The 18957-nt window shown below is 43.9% G+C and overlaps 2 protein-coding genes across 4 annotated transcripts in view; one reads left to right on the top strand and one right to left on the bottom strand.

Moving 5' to 3' along the window:
- tpk2 (thiamin pyrophosphokinase 2) overlaps positions 1–18957 on the top strand; it is an 88822-nt gene that overhangs the window by 20831 nt on the left and 49034 nt on the right. Inside the window, exons 7-9 of one of the 3 annotated variants that reach the window (XR_011243171.1) lie at positions 1250–1323; positions 1628–1724; positions 1816–2796. Coding sequence is in view for 2 of the 3 variants with exons in the window: in XM_069526382.1 (XP_069382483.1) it covers positions 1628–1724; positions 1816–1862 (144 nt within the window). In the remaining variant the exon portion in view is untranslated. Of the gene's footprint in view, positions 1–1249; positions 1324–1627; positions 1725–1815; positions 2797–18957 lie in introns of those variants that run through there. The other 2 variants (XM_069526382.1, XM_069526383.1) reach the window with 2 other exon arrangements.
- LOC138410465 (rho-related GTP-binding protein RhoA-C-like) lies at positions 4776–8189 on the bottom strand. Its single transcript, XM_069526384.1, has 4 exons — positions 8034–8189; positions 6934–7054; positions 6721–6851; positions 4776–5007 (listed from the first exon to the last, which is right to left on the bottom strand). Exons 1-4 carry the CDS (start codon positions 8187–8189, stop codon positions 4834–4836), a joined length of 582 nt encoding a protein of 193 aa, XP_069382485.1. The 3' UTR covers positions 4776–4833.

The raw sequence follows: 18957 nt of genomic DNA, 5'->3' as shown, positions 1-18957 counted from the left end.
ATAATCAGGAATTACAGTAATCTAGTCTAGAGGTAACACACAGGTGTACTATCACATTCAGTGAGGCTCTATGAATGTGATGGTCATAACTGTGTTTACCTACTTTTTAGAAGGTGGAAATAATCAGGGTGATCAAAAGGTGGAGGAACACGGGGCAGGAAGTGAAGTTCTCTGAGAAGACGCAAGAGGTGAGGCAGCTGTGGCTTAGGGGGTAAAGTGGCCAGCCTCTAACCATAAGGTCGGCCCTCTTATAGACGAAGTGCTGCACATAGATGCACTGTTTGAATGTGTGTGTGAGTGGGTGAATGGTAACTTTACTGTAAATGCTTTGAGTGGTCATCAAGAGGAGAAAAGCTCCATCTAAATACAGTCCATTCATATAGTCTGGAGGATATTGCACCTTGTTAACCCAAATGAAACAAATTGTGATTTGTGAATATTGGCTATGCAAAATAAAATGTGATTGATTGATACAAAAAACATGAAACGAGAAAACATTCTGCTGAAATAAAAGACTGGATGGGAAACAACTTTCTCCAACTAAACCTGTCCAAATCCAGTGTAACTGTCTTTGGTCCCATCTCCAGCAAGAATGATATGATGGCAAAATGGTGAGCTAGAACCATTTACCAAGTCCTCAGCTAGAAATCTGGATGTGGTTTGTCTCAACATTAAGAGGGTTGTGCAATCATGTTTTTATCATTTAAGAAACATAGCCACGGTTAAATCGTGTATCCCTCACATAGACCTGGAAAGACTCATTCCCGCCCTTATTTCCTCTCACCTCGACTACTGTAACTCCCTTTATAGTGGTCTTACTCAGAAATCAATCCAGCATCTACAGTGAGTCCAGAATGCTGCAGCTCGGCTTCTAACACAATCCAAAAATGTAACCATATCACCCCCCATTTAAGCACCCATGTACTGCCTGTTTATTTGAGGATTGATTTAAAAATACTTTTAATTACTTTAAAAAGCCAGACAGGCTTCTCCTCCCTATATTTCAGAACTTTTATCTCCTTACGAGCCAGGACGCAGTCTGAGATCCTCTGGTAAAGCGTTTCATACATGATGGTTTATTTTGCTTGATAGTGACAATTGTTTGTACACTGCTTTTCTCAATGCATTGTGGGAAACAACGAATCCACTATATAGGGTATAAAAATGTTCACTTAAAATTCGGGACAACACTACAAAATTGCAAACTCACCATATAGTGAACTATCTAGTAATCAGTGATTGATTTCAGACACAGCCCACGTGTCCCGGATGTTACACATGTCCTGGTCTCCCCTCATGATTGTGGTGATGGTGGTGAAGGAGGTTAGTGGTGATTTGATCCAATCTGTGGACAACTTTGCAAAGTTCAGTTATCTGGTCCCTGTCAGACTTTTCATACCCAAACACAACCATGCAACACAAGTAGAGGCAAACTGTGTTATGTCACAATCACCGCATTTTGCAACACAGCACTGTCCAAATGATGAAAAATATTTAAACAAGGTATTATTCACATTACATTTCAAGTTAGTCCATTTCATATATTAATTGATGTATATATATATATGTCTAACATCCAGAGAAGAAATATGAGGAGAGTTTTGTGACCACCCTGTCATGGTTCCAGGTGAAAGAACTGCTGGCCACTGATGACTTCAAGCCCAACTCAGCCATGGTGGTCTTGGACTTCCTCATTAGACATTCATTTATTGAGCCTGACACAGGTTTGTGACTCTCCAGACAATTTCCATTGTGAGAGTAAATTGTAAAATCTGTTTACAACTTTAAAAGTCTTTGTATTTCATCCCCTCTCAGAGCCACACTATCAGGAATTAGTGGCAGGACTCCATCGGACACTATAGAGCGGAGCTGAGGACTGACGCCAGTAATGCCACTGTGTTAGATTTAGCTGCTTTCAGAAGTGCACTGAACTCTGGAGATCCTCCAGACTTCCTCCGGAGGGGCTGTATGTGTGAATGCAAATATGCAAGTGAGAGCCTCCGGACTTTTTCCAGAGTTGCTTTGGCCAGCCCCCTAGTATAAAGTCTGCAGAAAGTCCAGAGGAACTGATGTGAGAACACAGCAGGAGATCGTCCACAGGATTCATCGAATGTGAGTGGGGGTGTTGATGGTGTTTCTAACACACGACAGACTGAAAATAACGTTATATCCTGGGTCTGCCTGCTGCTCCACCCCTCACCTGAATCCTCTATAAGATGTATGTGTTGTTGTGAATACGTCTGAGCGGAGAATCTGCTGCATGTGAAAAGACAAAACTGCAGAAAGTCTGACCCAATTCTGCGAACGTCCTCCAGAGGTCATGTCTGAAAATGGTTTTATTTACGTGTATGTCAGCACAATAATGTGATCTTAACAATTTTACAATATTAACTTAGTATTTAGAAATGTGAATTTAAATAACATTGTACTAATTAGTGACAGAGATATAAAGACTCAATCAACTCACCTCTACAGACACAAGAACTCTGCAAGCACATGACAGTAAGTGGTGAAGAGAGGGTTCATAGATTGGTGCTGCACTGCACTCACCAAAACTGGTTTGAAAAGCCTGGGTGGAAATGTTTGATCTCTGCCACTTGTCACACATACTGTCACTCATTACGAGAATGAGCTTTGATCTTTCAGTCAGAACAGAGGAATCTGTGCCCACAGAATTCTCTTAACACAGCTAATAGATTTTAAAAACATTGTGATGCTGCTTGTAAAACTGAGAATGTTAACCCATCTCTACCAACCTCTGCATATGAAATGAAAAATACATTTTCTCAGTTTTAATTCTGTGTCCATGTGTTAATTATTTTTACATCCAAGTCCCTGTCTTTTCTACAGAGCACCGGGGGAGTCAGATAGAAAAGTACATATATCGAGGCCATGTTTTACTTCATTGACTCCTGGTACTACTGATGCATGTGTCTAAGATACTATTTGTAACCACATTTTGATTAATTTGTGCACATGAGATACGTGTATAAAAACAGTATAACTGCAAAACCAACAGTTACAGTATGAAGGTCAAAACAATTGAACAATCAACTGGCAAAACTTAATGAAGCTTTTCATAACCATAAGCTATATATGGCTGTACCAAACAATTAAATGGAAATGGGTATGAGCCTGACACATGGGGTACCTTGGAAACTTTGGGATCTTGATGGATGAGTGATGGACAATAGCATGATTCGTCATAACTGAAATGGTGTTAAGAGAGAAAGCACAAGATGCCAGAGGCAGAATTTGGTCATTCTCGGTTACAATTTATTTCCTTTAGAATACATTACAAAATACAACTGGAGAAATGTCAGGATACATTTGTATACAAAAGAATATTACAAATGTCCGATCCATAAGGAGTTGCTTGCATTTTGGATTTAATAATCTGACATCATATATTTTAAAAAGTGTTAACCACACCGACCTCTTGATTTTAGTTGTGTGCAAATAATACAACAAAAGCCAGTAGAATATCACAAAGTGAACATAACATACAACAGAGTAAAAAGCAGAAAATAACAGCTGTAGACATGAGTGAAGTGGCAGAGTGGGGAAAAACACTGTCAATGTCTAACAATGTCTAACTTCCAGAGAAGACCAAAGGTGTGGAATTACTTGTCCTGTATATTGCAGATGAACATCACTATAGATGACAGTCCCATGGCACTGATTCCATCAACTATCCCTCAAGTGTCACTTCTCCAACACAAACACTGTTTTCACTCACTTCCACAAGTGACTGAAGCCCTGTGCAAAGGTTTCACATTAAAAGCCTACTGGCAGCTAGCACAGTATTTATTTTGAAAGAAACTACCCAACTGTATAGTATAGGATACTTTGCTGTAGAAATGTGCAATATACTGAATTTGTCAGGTAGACAGGGTTCAGTTTGCATTAACAGCAAATTGAAAGTGATCACATGGTAAAATTGGGAGGATTCTTCTTCTTAAATTCTAAAATATTTTCAGAAAACGGGGGAAATTAGGAATCAAGTCTTTTCAGCTTGTTTAAAAAAGGCTCTGCCCCAGTAGCAGTTATAAATTATGACCTGTTACTATTTCAGAATTTACAGTTACTTTCTAAAGGACAATAACATTTTATTTACCCTTTAATCCCCAGTCACATACAGCGTATTTGACAGTACACTTTGATTTATTTCAATCACAGTTTTGTCACTTTAAGGCCAAGTTAACTCAGTCAACTTTTATTAATTAACAAGCAGGTATAAAACACTCATGGTCGTTGGTCTCATTATGTTTTTATACTTAACTGCAAACAATTAAACTCTGCTTTTTAATTGAAAATTGTATGAAATATCACAGGTTCATAAAAAAGAAAAGCGAGTCCATAAAAAGTTTGTTAGTTCTAACTTTGGAATTTAAGGAGAGTGAAAAACATACAGAATGAAAGACAAGCACAGTCACACTGCAAGCCACGGAAGTCTTCCAACAGTTAGTTAGGCAGGCATTCGTCTGATTTCGACCACCAGCCACAGAGGAGCTTACTGTACTGGAGTAAGAGTATGAGCAGGAAAGATGTTCCCTTCTCGTCATGTTCTCTTAATTTCAGCTTTATTGAGTCCTAAACTCGAGATTACAGTATTTCTATTTGAAAGCTAAAAGCTATAATGTCGAACTTAAATGTATATACATGTATTCCCCTTTTCCATAGCATTTGACCTTCCTTTTTTTCTTTAGCCTGGTTTCATCCCTACAACTCCCCAGTCAACTGTGCCTACCTTGGTGGAAACAGGCACAGGGATGTTTTTCTTAGCCGTGTTTATTTCCCTCCTTCCCTCCTGATCCTGCGTCACCTGACACTCTATAAAAGGCAGCAGCCGCTTTTCTTGCCTCGTCTCTTGGCCTGCAGTGCTGCCCTGGTGGCCATCTCAAACACCTCCCTCACGCCATCCTTCGTCTTGGCCGAGCACTCCAAGTAACCAAAAGCATTGATCCGGTTAGCCATTTCCCTCGCCTCATCAGACTTCACTGGTTCCTGTGTGGCAAAATCAACAAAGAAAATAAGTTCAATGTGAATATGTTGGCTTGTGCATAGAGTTTACAGCACCGATGCTGCACCTCGTCAGAATCACAGAAATCATTCATAATGATGTGACCTAGATATTTCACTTTGTTCTTTCTTTAAGACTCTGCCTGCTCAAAAGAATGAGAGAAAATTAAGTCTCTGGATCCAACACTCTTTTTAAACATGTCATAGGCTTGTACAGTTGCTGTAAACCAGCACTGTGAGGAGACAAGACAACTAAATCATTTCGTGGCCAAAAATAGCCACTCTGTAAAACTATTAAACAAGTTAACATTATTCTTTATTTTTCACTTTTAATAACTTTTTTTTTTTAACCAACCTCAGTCCTGATCATAAATACCAAATATATGTATTCATTTTCAGTATATGAATGCTTTAAATGCTAGTTTTACATGGCAATGACATTATTTTTTGAGGGTGAACACAGCATGGCATGTGTCATTCGTGTAGTGTCATATTTAAAAAACACTACCCTCTTTGTGGACAACAATGTCCACTCCCTAAATCTGCTGTAATAAACTTTACATATATATAAATATTTTTTTCCCTTTTAATGAATTAATTGTATTAAATATCAGCCCTGATCATAAATACCAAATATTCATTAATTTTTATTATTTCAACTCCAGTTTGACACCATTGGTTTTTATGCTAACTATATAAAAACAAAACACAGAAAATGTCATATTTTCCCTTTACTACATGATAATGTCATTATTTTTGGAAGGTTAACAGAGCCTGGCATATGTCACTGATGAGCAGTAACATTATTTTTGCATAATTGTTTTGCTGATTAGCAACACACACACACACAGATGCACAAACACACTTACACATACACAGTTACAGTGAAAGCTTAGCATGCTGTAACTCATACAGATATTCACAGCATCATTTCACTTGCATACATTAGGTTTATGGGTTCCATTATACAGAAATAGTGCCACTACAGGAAACACTATGTATTTTACCTATATGCCAAATGATGGAAAATGGGTCAATATATAAAATATAACTTTGAAGCCAGGACTTCAGAATGAAATAATAAAAATGTGTAATGCATGATTTTATGGTTTCATGGCAAAGAGATAAAAAGCAGTTAAAATGGGTTCCAATGGGGCTTTTTTTTGTGCCACAAAGGTGATAAAAGGTAGTATTTTTTTACACAAATTTTAAAATCTGCAGAAAATACACATCTTTTGAAAGTCCCGAGTCATATGCATTAACACAGTGAGAATTATCAAAAAAAGAAAACTTAAATGGCCAAAGATGTCCAGAAGGTGCCCTAAGGGTTAACAATGCTATCCCCACCATACAGCCAGTCCTTAACTCTATTAACTGTTTGGAGAGACCATCCATATACAGAGTGAAGTGGACTGGTGAGAATATTCCACCTTGTCAAACCTGATTGTTACTAGAGTGTGCAGATAAACATTTACTATCTTGTATAGCTTTGCAGTGAGAACCAAAAGTGCAGAAAATGGAGGACTCCTCACTCTTACAGTTTCACAAACAGTTTCCCATGATTAACTCAGTCAATTTGATGCATTTTGAGATAAGTAACCTTTGGGATTATAATGAAATTCAGTCTAAACAAACCCCCATAGGTTTGAATTTGTATAAGCTGCAGAATGAGCACAGTTAAGTACAGGCCTCACTCACCTGTTTCATCTTGGCTAACTCTCGACGGGTGTGTTCATCATTCCGCAGGTCTTTCTTGTTTCCCACCAGAATAATAGGCACATTGGGACAGAAGTGTTTGACCTCTGGAGTCCACTTCTCTGGAATATTCTCTGCATCAGGCACAAAGTGTCCATGTTGAATGTGGAGCAAATGGTACATTTGTCAAAACCAATGGCAGGAAAGAAATCTCACCTAGGCTGTCGGGGCTGTCGATGGAGAAACACATGAGGATGACATCTGTGTCTGGGTAGGAGAGAGGCCTCAGCCGGTCATAGTCCTCCTGTCCTGCTGTGTCCCAGAGAGCCAGCTCCACCTACAGGGGTCGAGGACATTAATGCTTACATACTTCACAACACCACCATATCTGCATCACAATTAAATGCTACAGGGCTCAGTTACAAGGTTTGTGCCCTAGATTCTGACAACATGAGATAGATTCAAAGACAACCAGGAAAACAGCAGAAAGGTTGGATAGAACAGTTGTTTGACAAAAAAATTGTTCCAGTACACAACAGTCAATTTTCCATTTCTGTTGATATACAGGTTAAACAAATTATTATTGAGCTTTGTTCAATTTGTTAAAAATCCATCAAAATGTCAAACTGGTGATTTATTATCAGGTTTAAAAGCCATGGCTCAAAATCAGGAAAAGTATTCAGATTCAGACATCAGGCAGATTCTGGGAGAGGGAGAAGCTTTGAAATACAACTAAACTAAAATCCAGAGGCACTTTTAATCTTAAAACATTTTCTTGAAAATATTTCGCCCAATTGGATGGCAACGTTGACGTTCGATCCAGCGGTCAATGTGGATTCTACATACTGTGTATATATGTCTAGATAGATTACTTTATTCATAGATTACTTTATTCATCCCCGAAGGGAAATTAAGTCTATGGACAAATCCGCCAGGCCAATATACAACCCAATGTTACCTTCTTCCAGATGTGTTGGTATCAGTGTACATGTTTAGAGATAAGTGAGATGAAATGACAGAATTTCACAAACAAGTTTATCATTTAAAAATAGCGTCTCTATGTTCATTTATCATGGACAAAAAAGATGAAGCATTGCACAAGCATTAGTTTAAAATATATTACTAACATTTGATATATTGTTAGCATTTTTTGTTTTTAACTGTCCAACATAGTATCATCCTTAAAAACCAAGTGCTGCGCAGGTTATATTATGAAACAAACCTTCAGGGTCCGAGGCTCAGTCTACACACCCTATGCTGTGTTAATTGACTCATGACAAAAAGAAAGAAATGTGACATTATAATAAACAGCTTACCTGTTTACCATCCACCTCAATATCTGCCACATAGTTTTTAAACACAGTGGGCACATAGACCTCAGGGAACTGATCTTTGCTGAACACTATGAGGAGACAGGTTTTGCCGCAGGCTCCATCACCGACTATCACTAGTTTCTTTCTGATTGCAGCCATCTGAAAGAATGAAGAAAGACATGTACTCTGTTACTGATTCTGTGCATTCAGAGCAAAAACAACCCTGCAGGGTGAGGAGCTTGATTGGTGTACAAGCACAATGATGAAATAGGACAGGATGAGAGTTTTAAGATGGTGTGAGGTATGGATCCATGAAACACTGTCAGGAAACACTTAACAAAACTCTGGAAACCTATTATGGCCACAATCATTTCATCTCCTGCTTTTTCAATATGTGGAATTAAACTCTTTTTGACAAAAATAATATCAACCAGAAATGTTTGCTTGATGATGCAAATTCACAATATAGATGATGCCATGGCTCTTTACAGAGTAAGTTTGAGACCTGACAAAATTATAGAGTAACTCAACAGTTCCTGCAAAGAGAAGCTCACAGGGAGAAACGAGGTGGAGGGGGCATCTGCCAATCAGACAGTGAACTTTGACTATTTCATCTGTCTAATGTATCTGCATTTATATGTGCGTGTGCGCCACTGGTGTCAGATTGTATCAAATGATATTCCCCAACACGAGTTGCTATGTGTGTGCACTTTAGACAAGAGGTACAAGAGATCTAGTTGTGGCATCATGGACATGTGAAAAACTGTATTCAGGGTATGCTCCAGTATTTCAGTGTACTCCACCAGATATTTACAATGTTTCACTTAGGGCCAAAGCATTTTACTGACCAACAATGACTTTCAAATTAGTTTCTGGCATAAAACAAATGAAACACTATAGGTATGATATAACATAGTGCATGGAAAAAAACATGTGGGGTGAGGCCTCATTTCTGATTAGAAGAAAAAGTCATGACAATAACACTCGAACGTGATCATTTCCAGAACGACTAGTATCAAACCAGCTAATTCAATACTGAGACCTTGGATTGCATTCTGGATTTGGTGTTTACATGCTGATAAAATAAGATCAACCAATTTAATAGTCTGAAGTTATTAGGTTATGACTGTCGCCAATTTTCATCCAGAGCAGGAAATGGTAATCTCCGAATATAATCTCTGACAGCAGCTTTCAAACTGTGCCTGAATAAAATCCCGTCAAACCAGATGTAGAGGTTTAGTGGGTGGCGTTCTCTCACATGACACCGTATACCTCCATTAAGTCTGTAACCACCCAGCTTCATCCGTGTTTATACACTGCTGTCAGTGTTAGCTCCTCAGCTAGCTGGTGTTTCAGGAGTGTTTGCCAAGTTTACGTTGCGTTAGAGCTCCACTTCCTCACTGCTGTTTACCTCTCATGTAAAGAACCATCACATCTGTCAACCTAACCTCTGGTGAACCACTTCAGATTGAAGATAATTGACGACCTAATCTCCTTTATTTTTAATCTAAAATATCTTTTGGCCTGTGTGAATCAGTGAAGTAGCAGCTAACTTGTAGCTAACAGCAGTTCAGTAAGGACACTGAAGTGTTAGCTAGCTAACTTGGCTAAGTTGACCGGGAAAGCTAGCCTGTCGTCAGACACAAAACATTGTCACACTGCGATATGTTGTTTAAACCCAGCAGCTGGCTCAATCTCAAAGAGCTTTTACAGGACAGTTTGCCTTTTACCCATTCATATGAGGGGCCATTCAGGGTTCAGTATCTTGCCCAAGGACACTTTGGCATACAGATGGAGAAGACTGTGATCGAACCAATGACATTCTGGTTGGAGGACGACCGCTCTTCTCCTCAGCCACAGCCATAGCCACACATACACTTTGGTCCCTGAGGTCAGATGGAGGGTTTGCCCTTCAGGTGTTATGTAGAACATGAACCTTGTCATTACGACAGGAAGAGTTTTGATACTACTGTAGGCATGTAAAATCAAGCCCCTCTAGATATGGGGTGCCGTTTGTAAAGCAGCTCACGCTGAAAATAACAGCAACATTTTGTCACATTTAGCTTCAAACCATGTTTAAAAAACTGGTGTGAATTTTTGAGAGTCACTTTTTTGCACATTTACAACAATATTTGTCAACTTAGAGATATTTTAAATATTTAAATCCAAATGTTAAATGTTACACTTAAATGTTAAATGTTAAATCTAAATGCTAAATCTAAATGCTAAATCTAAATGTTAAATTTAAATCTAAATCTGCCATCTAAATGTTAAATCTAAATCTAAATCTAAATGTTAAATCTAAATGTTAAATCTAAATCTAAATGTTAAATCTAAATGTTAAATCTAAATCTAAATGTTAAATCAAAATGTTAAATCTAAATGTTAAATCTGAATCTAAATCTAAATGTTAAATCTAAATGTTTCGGGTGAAACTAAATATTTAACTAATATGCAAATTCAAATGCCGGTAACAGGAAGTACCAAAATAAAAGCTCGAGGAGGTCAGAGTGTGTTTATAGTGGCAAATAACAAATAAAACCCAACTTATCCGGGGAAATGGACTCTTGGACATGGAATATCGTGTTAATAACTACATAAAATAACAAACACGTATGCAGAAACTTTATTTGAAGAGTACTTTGAGTTTTTAGTGTCACTTTTATGAAGAATGCGGGATTTATGACCTGTAGCCACTATAGCCAGCCACAAGGGGGCGCACTTTGACTGATCTGTCATGTTCGCCCGCCTCCACCCAGTACACTCTCCTGTCGGCCATGGTCGCTCTGCAAACATGTCGATGAATGAATCGGCATTAGCGGAGAATATCGGCAGAGCCGTTCTGGCAGCAATCCAAAATTTTTCCACATCGACGGCAACAGCAACAGCAACCGCCACAGGGCTACCACAGGCCACCTCGGTAAGTATGTTTTCCAAATCACGTAGCATTGGATTCTTGTCAAGGCTAACTTAACTAAACTAGCTTACGGTAGCCAGTAGAGATTTGCTACTAGCACCAATGCACTTTATGTGTAGCACATATGTTTCTATAAACAGTAAAACTCACACCGGTAAGTGACGCAGTGGGACGAACTCATGAGCTGAAAAGCAAGGTGTGTAAATGTGAGTTAAAGATTACGTGAAGATGTTCTGAGCCGCAAAGCATCAACTATATAATTTAGCATTACAGCTAACGGATGTCAAATGTAAATGTGCCTCTGTCCTCAGTCAGACATCTCACCTTGGCTTACCTGCTGGCCTTTACTCAAGATAAAACCGTTCTCTGCTCGGCTAGAGAGAGAGTTATGCTGATGGAGGACAGAGGCAGTCACAATGATAAAGACATTCATTTAATGTGAATAAGGTACCAGAGTGAATACTGTAAAAAAACATAAAATCTATCTCTCTTTGTTTCTACATTTTCTAAGACAGGAATATGATCTCTCCTTAGAGCTCCTGTCAGCACTCGTGCTGTGGCATTTTGGACCAACAGGAGACTTTACAGTCTTCCTGGGGCATCCTGATAATAAGGAATTACAGGCCTTGATGTTCTTGAGACATTCCTGAAGTTGAACTAAGTGATTAGATTCATCATGCTTCAGAGAAATGTACAGCTGGGTGTCATCTGCGTAACAATGGTAGTGTATGTGGTGCTTTCTCATGATGTTGCCTAAGGGGAGTATATATATAAGGTGAAGAATATCGGTCCAAGGACAGAACCTTGTGGAACTCCATGACTAACTTGCATGTGCATGGAGGGGTCATTGTTGACATTAACAAATTGAAATCTATCTGATAAATATGATTTAAACCAGTCTAGTGCAGTTCCTCTGATCCCTATATGTTGTTCTAGTCTCTATAACAGGATCTTATGATCTGTGGTGTCAAATGCTGCACTAAGATCCAACAGGACGAGCACAGAGACAAGTCCATCATCTGATGCCTTAAAAAGGTCTTTCAATAGTGCTGTTTCTGTGCTGTGATGGATTCTAATGTAACGGGTATGGTTTTGAACCCAAATGCAGCACAACAGGCATGGACAGTTGGTAACAGTCTTTATTGTCAGCTCTTAGCAGATCAGGTGGCAGGCAATACAGACAGCAACAGGCCGACGACTTGGTCAGATAGCAACAGGCAGAAGACTTGGTCAGGGACGGAAGGCAGAGGTGATTACCAGGTTTCGGACGAGGCAGGTTAGTCAGGAACAGGCAGGGTCGGCAACGAAGAATCAGTCCGGAGATAACTGCTGGAAAGTCTTGCATGAAGGCGTAGAACAATCTGGCACTGACTGAGAGTGGAGCTGGTGAATATATACTGGGCTTGATTGCAGGTGATGAGGAGCAGCTGTGTTGGATTGTGAGAGGGTGTGGCTTGGCTGGCAGATGAGGCAGAGGCGGAGTCCATGGAAAAGTACTGAGAGGTGGAAGGATGGGAGACTGACTGAGAAGTGGGAGGATGGGTGACTGACTGTGACAGAGCCCCCCCATCAAGGGACGGCTCCTGACGTCCCAAAAAGCCAGTATGCAGGGAGGAAGGGAGGGAGGGAGGGCCCGAAGGTGCACTTAGAATTCCTCTGAGCCGGACCAGTCCATACCCTCAGCAGGGCGGGTGGGGGAGGCCTGCGGGGGGAACCCCTCATCGTCGGATGAGGAATCCCCTGAAGAGGAGAGGGAGTCTTCCACATCAGGAGCAGAGGGCGTGGATCTAGTGGGAGCACTGTGACGAGGCACCCTGGACGAGACAGCCGCCTTAGCGGGCTGGTCTGGGTGTTGCCGATGGAAGTCAGCAATGAGATTGGGTCCCAGGATGTGACGGGCAGGAACCCATAACCTCTCTTCTGGCCCATACCCCTCCCAGTCGACCAGATACTGGATGCCCCTCCCACGTCGTCGGGAACGGATCAGACGTCGCACAGTGTAGACAGGACCTCCATCAACCAAGCGAGGAGGCGGAGGAGGAGGAGTAGCGGGAACCAGTGGACTCTCTTGAACAGGCTTGACTCTGGAGATGTGGAATGTGGGATGGACCCTCATGGAGCGCGGGAGCTGGAGCCGAACCGCAGCTGGGTTGATGATCTTTTGGATCTTGAAGGGACCAATAAACTTGGGCGCCAGTTTTTTAGAGTCGACCTGTAGTGGAAGATCCCGGGTTGATAACCAAACCTTTTGGCCGACCTGGTAGGTGGGAGCCTTGGTGCGTCGACAATTGGCGGTCCTCGTGTAGCGACCCACCGACCGCAGGAGGGTGGTTCTGGCTCTGGCCCAGGTGCGGCGACACTGGCGAATGAAGCTCTGGACGGAGGGGCAGGACGTGTCCTTCTCCAGGGCAGGAAACAGTGGAGGCTGGTACCCATAAGCACACTGGAAGGGTGAAAGGCCGGTAGAGGAACTGGTCAGGGTGTTGTTGGCATACTCCACCCATAGCAGCTGCTGTGACCAGGACGAGGGGCGACTGGAGACCATGCAGCGGAGTGCCACCTCCATCTCCTGGTTCTTCCTCTCGGTTTGCCCATTTGACTGAGGGTGGAATCCGGAGGACAGGCTAGCCGAGGCCCCAATGAGGGTGCAGAATTCTCTCCAGAACACAGATGAGAACTGGGGTCCTTGATCAGACACCACGTCGACAGGAAGGCCGTGGAGGCGAAAGACATGCTGGAGAACCAGTTCAGCCGTTTCCTTGGCTGAGGGGAGCTTGGGCAGGGGAATGAAGTGAGCCATCTTGCTGAACTGGTCCACAACAGTCAGGATGGTGGTATGGCCCTGAGAAGTTGGTAGACCTGTGACAAAGTCTAGAGAGATGTGCGACCAGGGGCGATGGGGCACAGGAAGAGGTTGCAGGAGTCCAGCAGGGGCCTGATGGGAGGGTTTGTGTTGGCTGCAGACTGGGCAAGCCTTGACAAATTCCTGTGTGTCCTTGTCCAGAGAGGCCCACCAGAACCTCCGCTGCAGTACCTCCTTGGTCCGACGGATCCCCGGGTGGCAGGTTAGGTGAGTGCTGTGGGCCCACTGCAGAACCTCAGAACGCAGAGCAGTCGTGACGAAGAGCCGGTCGGGAGGGCAGGTGCTGGGCCCCGGTTGGTTCTCCAAGGCTGTCTTGACTCTCTCCTCGACCCCCCAGGTGAGGGCAGCAACCAGGCGATTGGACGGAAGGATGGTGTTACCACTAGAAGCTGATTCCTCTTCTTCCTTGAGGAATTGGCGAGACAGGGCATCAGGCTTAACATTGCGGGATCCTGGGCGGTATGAGAGAGTAAAGTTGAACCGTGTGAAGAACAAGGACCACCTAGCCTGTCTGGAATTTAGCCTCCTGGCCGACCGAATGTACTCCAGGGTCTTGTGGTCGGTCCAGACCAGGAATGGCTGCTTGGCCCCCTCCAACCAATGGCGCCATTCCTCCAGCGCCAGCTTAACCGCTAGTAGCTCGCGGTTGCCAATATCATAATTCATTTCGGCTGGAGAGAGTCGCCGAGAGAAGAAGGCGCAGGGATGGAGCTTCTGGTCGTAGGCTGTCCGCTGTGAGAGGACCCCCCCTACCCCAATGTCAGAGGCATCCACCTCCACCACAAATTGTCTGTCAGGGTCTGGCATGCAAAGGAGGGGGGCAGAGGTGAAGCGGGCTTTGAGGGCTTTGAAGGCTGCAGCGGCAGGAGGAGACCAACTGAAGGGGATCTTGGAGGAGGTAAGGGCAGTGAGCGGGGCGGCCATCATGCTGTACCCACGGATGAAGCGGCGGTAGAAATTAGCAAAGCCCAGGAACCTCTGTAACTGCTTCTTGGACTCAGGGATGGGCCAGGCGGCGACAGCAGAGACCTTGCTGGGATCCATCTGGATGCTCCCCTGGCTGATGACGGACCCCAAGAAGGTGACCGAGGAGGCATGGAACTCGCACTTCTCAGCCTTTACGAAGAGGGAGTTCTGCAGAAGTCGTTGGAGGACTGCCTGGACATGGTGGACGTGATCCTCCTTGGTTCTGAAGAAGATGAGAATGTCATCCAGGTAGACAAAGACATGTTTGTTGAGCATGTCACGGAGCACATCATTTACTAGGGCCTGGAAGACGGCGGGGGCGTTGGTTAGGCCAAAGGGCATGACCAGATATTCATAATGCCCGGTAGGAGTGTTGAAGGCCGTCTTCAACTCGTCCCCCTCACGGATGCGGACCAGGTAGTAGGCATTGCGGAGGTCTAGTTTGGTGAAGATGGAGGCCCCCTCCAGGAGCTCGAAGGCTGATGCCATGAGAGGGAGAGGGTATCGGTTCTTCACCGTGATGTCGTTCAGGCCCCGATAGTCGATGCAGGGCCTCAAGGTCTTGTCCTTTTTCTCGATGAAGAAAAACCCTGCACCAGCAGGGGACGAGGACGGGCGAATGATGCCTGCTGCCAGGGAGTCATTAATGTAAGCCTCCATGGCCTTTCTTTCAGGTGCAGACAGGGAGTACAGACGACCTCGAGGTGGACTGGTACCAGGCTGTAGGTCAATGGCGCAGTCATAGGGACGATGAGGGGGCAGAGAGGTGGCCTTGGCCTTACTGAAAACCTCTCGGAAGTCATGGTACTCTGGCGGAACCCTGGAGAGGTCAGGAGATGGGAAGGTACTGGGCCGGGGCTGCGGGGCAGAGGCTTGTTTCAGGCAGACTTGATGGCACCCGGGACTCCACCCTAGGATGGACCCCGTCGTCCAGTTGATGTGGGGGTTATGGCGGCGGAGCCAGGGGTACCCCAGAATGAGAGGGATGTGAGGTGACTTCAGGATGTGGAAACTGATAGTCTCATAATGGTTCCCGGACAGGAGCATCCGCACGGGTCTAGTCTGGTGGGTGACGGTCCCCAGAACATGACCGTCCAGGGCACTGGCAGGGGCTGGCTGGGGCAGTGGAACCCTGTCGATGTCGAGCTGTTGAGCCAGATCGTCATCAATGAGGGAGACGTCTGACCCAGAGTCAATGAATAAAGACAGGGTGTGTGTGCCCCCTGCCAGCAGTAAGCGGGCATGGCAGAGAGGACGCCTTTTGGGGAATAGTTCAGAGGTTGGACTCACCAGTATTTTCCCCGCTACTGGTGAGTCCGGGCTTTTACTGGACAACAGGAGATGAAGTGACCGCCTTGGCCACAGTACAGGCAGAGGTTCCCCTGGCGGCGGCGCTGGCGTTCCTCCGATGAGAGGCTGGTTCTGCCGACCTGCATGGCTTCAGGCTCCCCGCTCTGTGGCACAGTCATGGGAGTTGGCCTCTTTCGAAAAGAACAAGGCTGGTCTGGAAAGCATTGGTTGACTCGTCCTCGTTGTCTCTCCACACGTCGGACCTGGATACGTCGATCCAGCCGTGTCGTCAGTTCGTTGAGCCCATCCAGAGAAGTGGGGAGATCATAGGAGACCAGCTCATCCTTGATGTAACTCTCCAGACCCAGAAGGTAAGCATCACACTGGGCTTCACTATTCCAACTGCTCAGATGGGCCTGAGTGCGAAAGTCTATGGAGTAATCGGCCACGGTCTGACCCCCCTGGTGTAGACTCAGCAGACCCCCAGTGGAATCCGGACCCCGGGAGACCTTCCCAAATACCTTGCGTAGCTCGGCGGCAAAGGCTTGGAAGGAGATGCAGGCTGGAGTCCGACGCTCCCACTCGGCGGTTCCCCACAGACGAGCCCTCCCAGTGAGATGGTTGATGGTGAAAGCCACCCTGGCCTCCTCAGAAGCAAAGGTGTGCGGCTGCAGGGCAAACAGGATCGAACAGTTTGTGAGGAAAGGATTACAGTTCTCAGGATCCCCAGCATAGCGTTCCGGGGCCCCCACCCGTGGCTCAGAGAATGGCCCAGGGGACGCTGGCGGAGGTGTAGCAGAGGACGCTGCGGTGGGGGCTGGAGTTGTCATCTGTGAGAGGATAGCGGTGAGTTGCTGTACTTGTGAGGCTAACAAAGCTAGCGCCTGCTCCTGGCTAGCAGCTGCTTGCTTCTGGGTGGCGACAGCTTGATGTATTCCTGCTGCAGTGGAGTTGAGCAGAGCCTCATGCTGCTGAAGAATGTTTTCCACACTCTCCAGGCGTGACTGTGGTGACGCTGTGTGCGCTGGGTCCATTTTTGTGGCCAGATTGTACTGTAACGGGTATGGTTTTGAACCCAAATGCAGCACAACAAGCATGGACAGTTGGTAACAGTCTTTATTGTCAGCTCTTAGCAGATCAGGTGGCAGGCAATACAGACAGCAACAGGCCGACGACTTGGTCAGATAGCAACAGGCAGAAGACTTGGTCAGGGACGGAAGGCAGAGGTGATTACCAGGTTTCGGACGAGGCAGGTTAGTCAGGAACAGGCAGGGTCGGCAACAATCCGGAGATAACTGCTGGAAAGTCTTGCATGAAGGCGTAGAACAATCTGGCACTGACTGAGAGTGGAGCTGGTGAATATATACTGGGCTTGATTGCAGGTGATGAGGAGCAGCTGTGTTGGATTGTGAGAGGGTGTGGCTTGGCTGGCAGATGAGGCAGAGGCAGAGTCCATGGAAAAGTACTGAGAGGTGGAAGGATGGGAGACTGACTGAGAAGTGGGAGGATGGGTGACTGACTGTGACATCTAAATCCTGACCGGAATTTGTCCAACAAATCGTTACTATCTAAGAAATCACACAGCTGGTTAGCAACTGTTTTTTCTAAGATTTTTGAAATGAAGGGCAGGTTTGATATGGCTCTGTAATTAGCTAAAACCTCTGGGTCAAGTGTAGGCTTTTTACGCAGAGGTTTAATAACAGCTACCTCAAAAGCTTGTGGTACATAGCCTGTCAACAAAGACATTTAATATGGAACTGTCAATCAGGGGGACAACTTCCTTAAAAAGTCCAGTTGGGACAGAGTCTAATTGACAAGTTATTGGTTAAGATGATGAAACTAATCAGGTCAGTTCAGGAAGGTCAATAGAAGAAAATTGGTTCAAACATAAATCTGGTTCTATGGTTTCAGGACCAGACAATGTTTCTACGTATGTGCTATTCATTGGGAGGAGGTGGTGGATTTTATCCCTGATGGTTATAATTTTATTTGTAAAGAAGCTCATGAAATCATTGCTTCTCAGGGTTAGAGGAATAGATGGGTCAGTAGAGGTGTGACTTTCTGTCAGCCTGGCTACAGTGCTGAAGAGAAACCTGGGGTTGTTCTTATTTTCTTCTATTAATAATGAATAATAAGAGGTTCTGGCATTTCTAAGTGCTTTCTTGTAATATATCAAGCTATTCTTCCAGGCTAGGTAAAAGTCATGTTTATTGGTGGAACGCCACTTCCTCTCTAGTTTCCGTGATGTCTGTTTTAGAACACGTGTCTGAGAATTATACCACGGAGCTGATCTCCTCTGATTTGCCTTCTTCTTTTTTAGAGGGGCGACAGCGTCAAGGATTGTTTTTAATGAAGCTGCTGTACTATTAACGAAGTTATCAACTAGTGTGGGGGTAAAGTTTTGATAACTTTCCTGTATTGTAGTGACACATGGCTGAGAGGTAAGTGTAGAAGGAAGCAGTTCTTAAAATGTATTCAGTTTTATCAGATAAACACAGACTATAATAGAGTTTCTGTCCAGAATCAGTGTAATTAGTAATTCTAAATTTAAATGTAATTAAAAAATGGTCGGACAGAAGAGGGTTCTGTTGAAATATTATTACATTTTCAATGTCTATGACATATGTCAGAACAAGATCAAGAGTGTGATTCAGACAGTGGGTGAGTTTATTCACATGTTGAATGACACCAATCGCTATTATTGATTTGAAAGCTGAACTAAGGCTGTCGTTGGCAACATCTACATAAATGTTGAAATCACCTACTATAATTATTTTATCTGTCCTAAGAACTAGTTCTGATAGAAATTCAGAGAATTCAGATAAACCAATTCATCTAGTTATCATATATCGTCCGCCTGGCCCTTAGTCAGAATTTCTATGTGATTTCAG

Source organism: Paralichthys olivaceus, chromosome 6, assembly GCF_024713975.1.
Source record: "Paralichthys olivaceus isolate ysfri-2021 chromosome 6, ASM2471397v2, whole genome shotgun sequence".
Lineage (NCBI taxonomy): Eukaryota > Metazoa > Chordata > Actinopteri > Pleuronectiformes > Paralichthyidae > Paralichthys > Paralichthys olivaceus.
The sequence above is the reverse complement of the archived record's forward strand: the minus strand, read 5'-3'. Positions and strand labels throughout refer to the sequence as shown.

Bases quoted from the DNA above. Each gene is read 5' to 3' on its own strand.
- LOC138410465 (XM_069526384.1), bottom strand. From the start codon at position 8,189: ATGGCTGCAATCAGAAAGAAACTAGTGATAGTCGGTGATGGAGCCTGC. The intron at 7,055-8,033 runs GTAAGCTGTTTA...CGACCCCTGTAG, and splicing joins TTGAGGTGGATGGTAAACAG to GTGGAGCTGGCTCTCTGGGA. The intron at 6,852-6,933 runs GTGAGATTTCTT...TGCCTGATGCAG, and splicing joins CGACAGCCCCGACAGCCTAG to AGAATATTCCAGAGAAGTGG.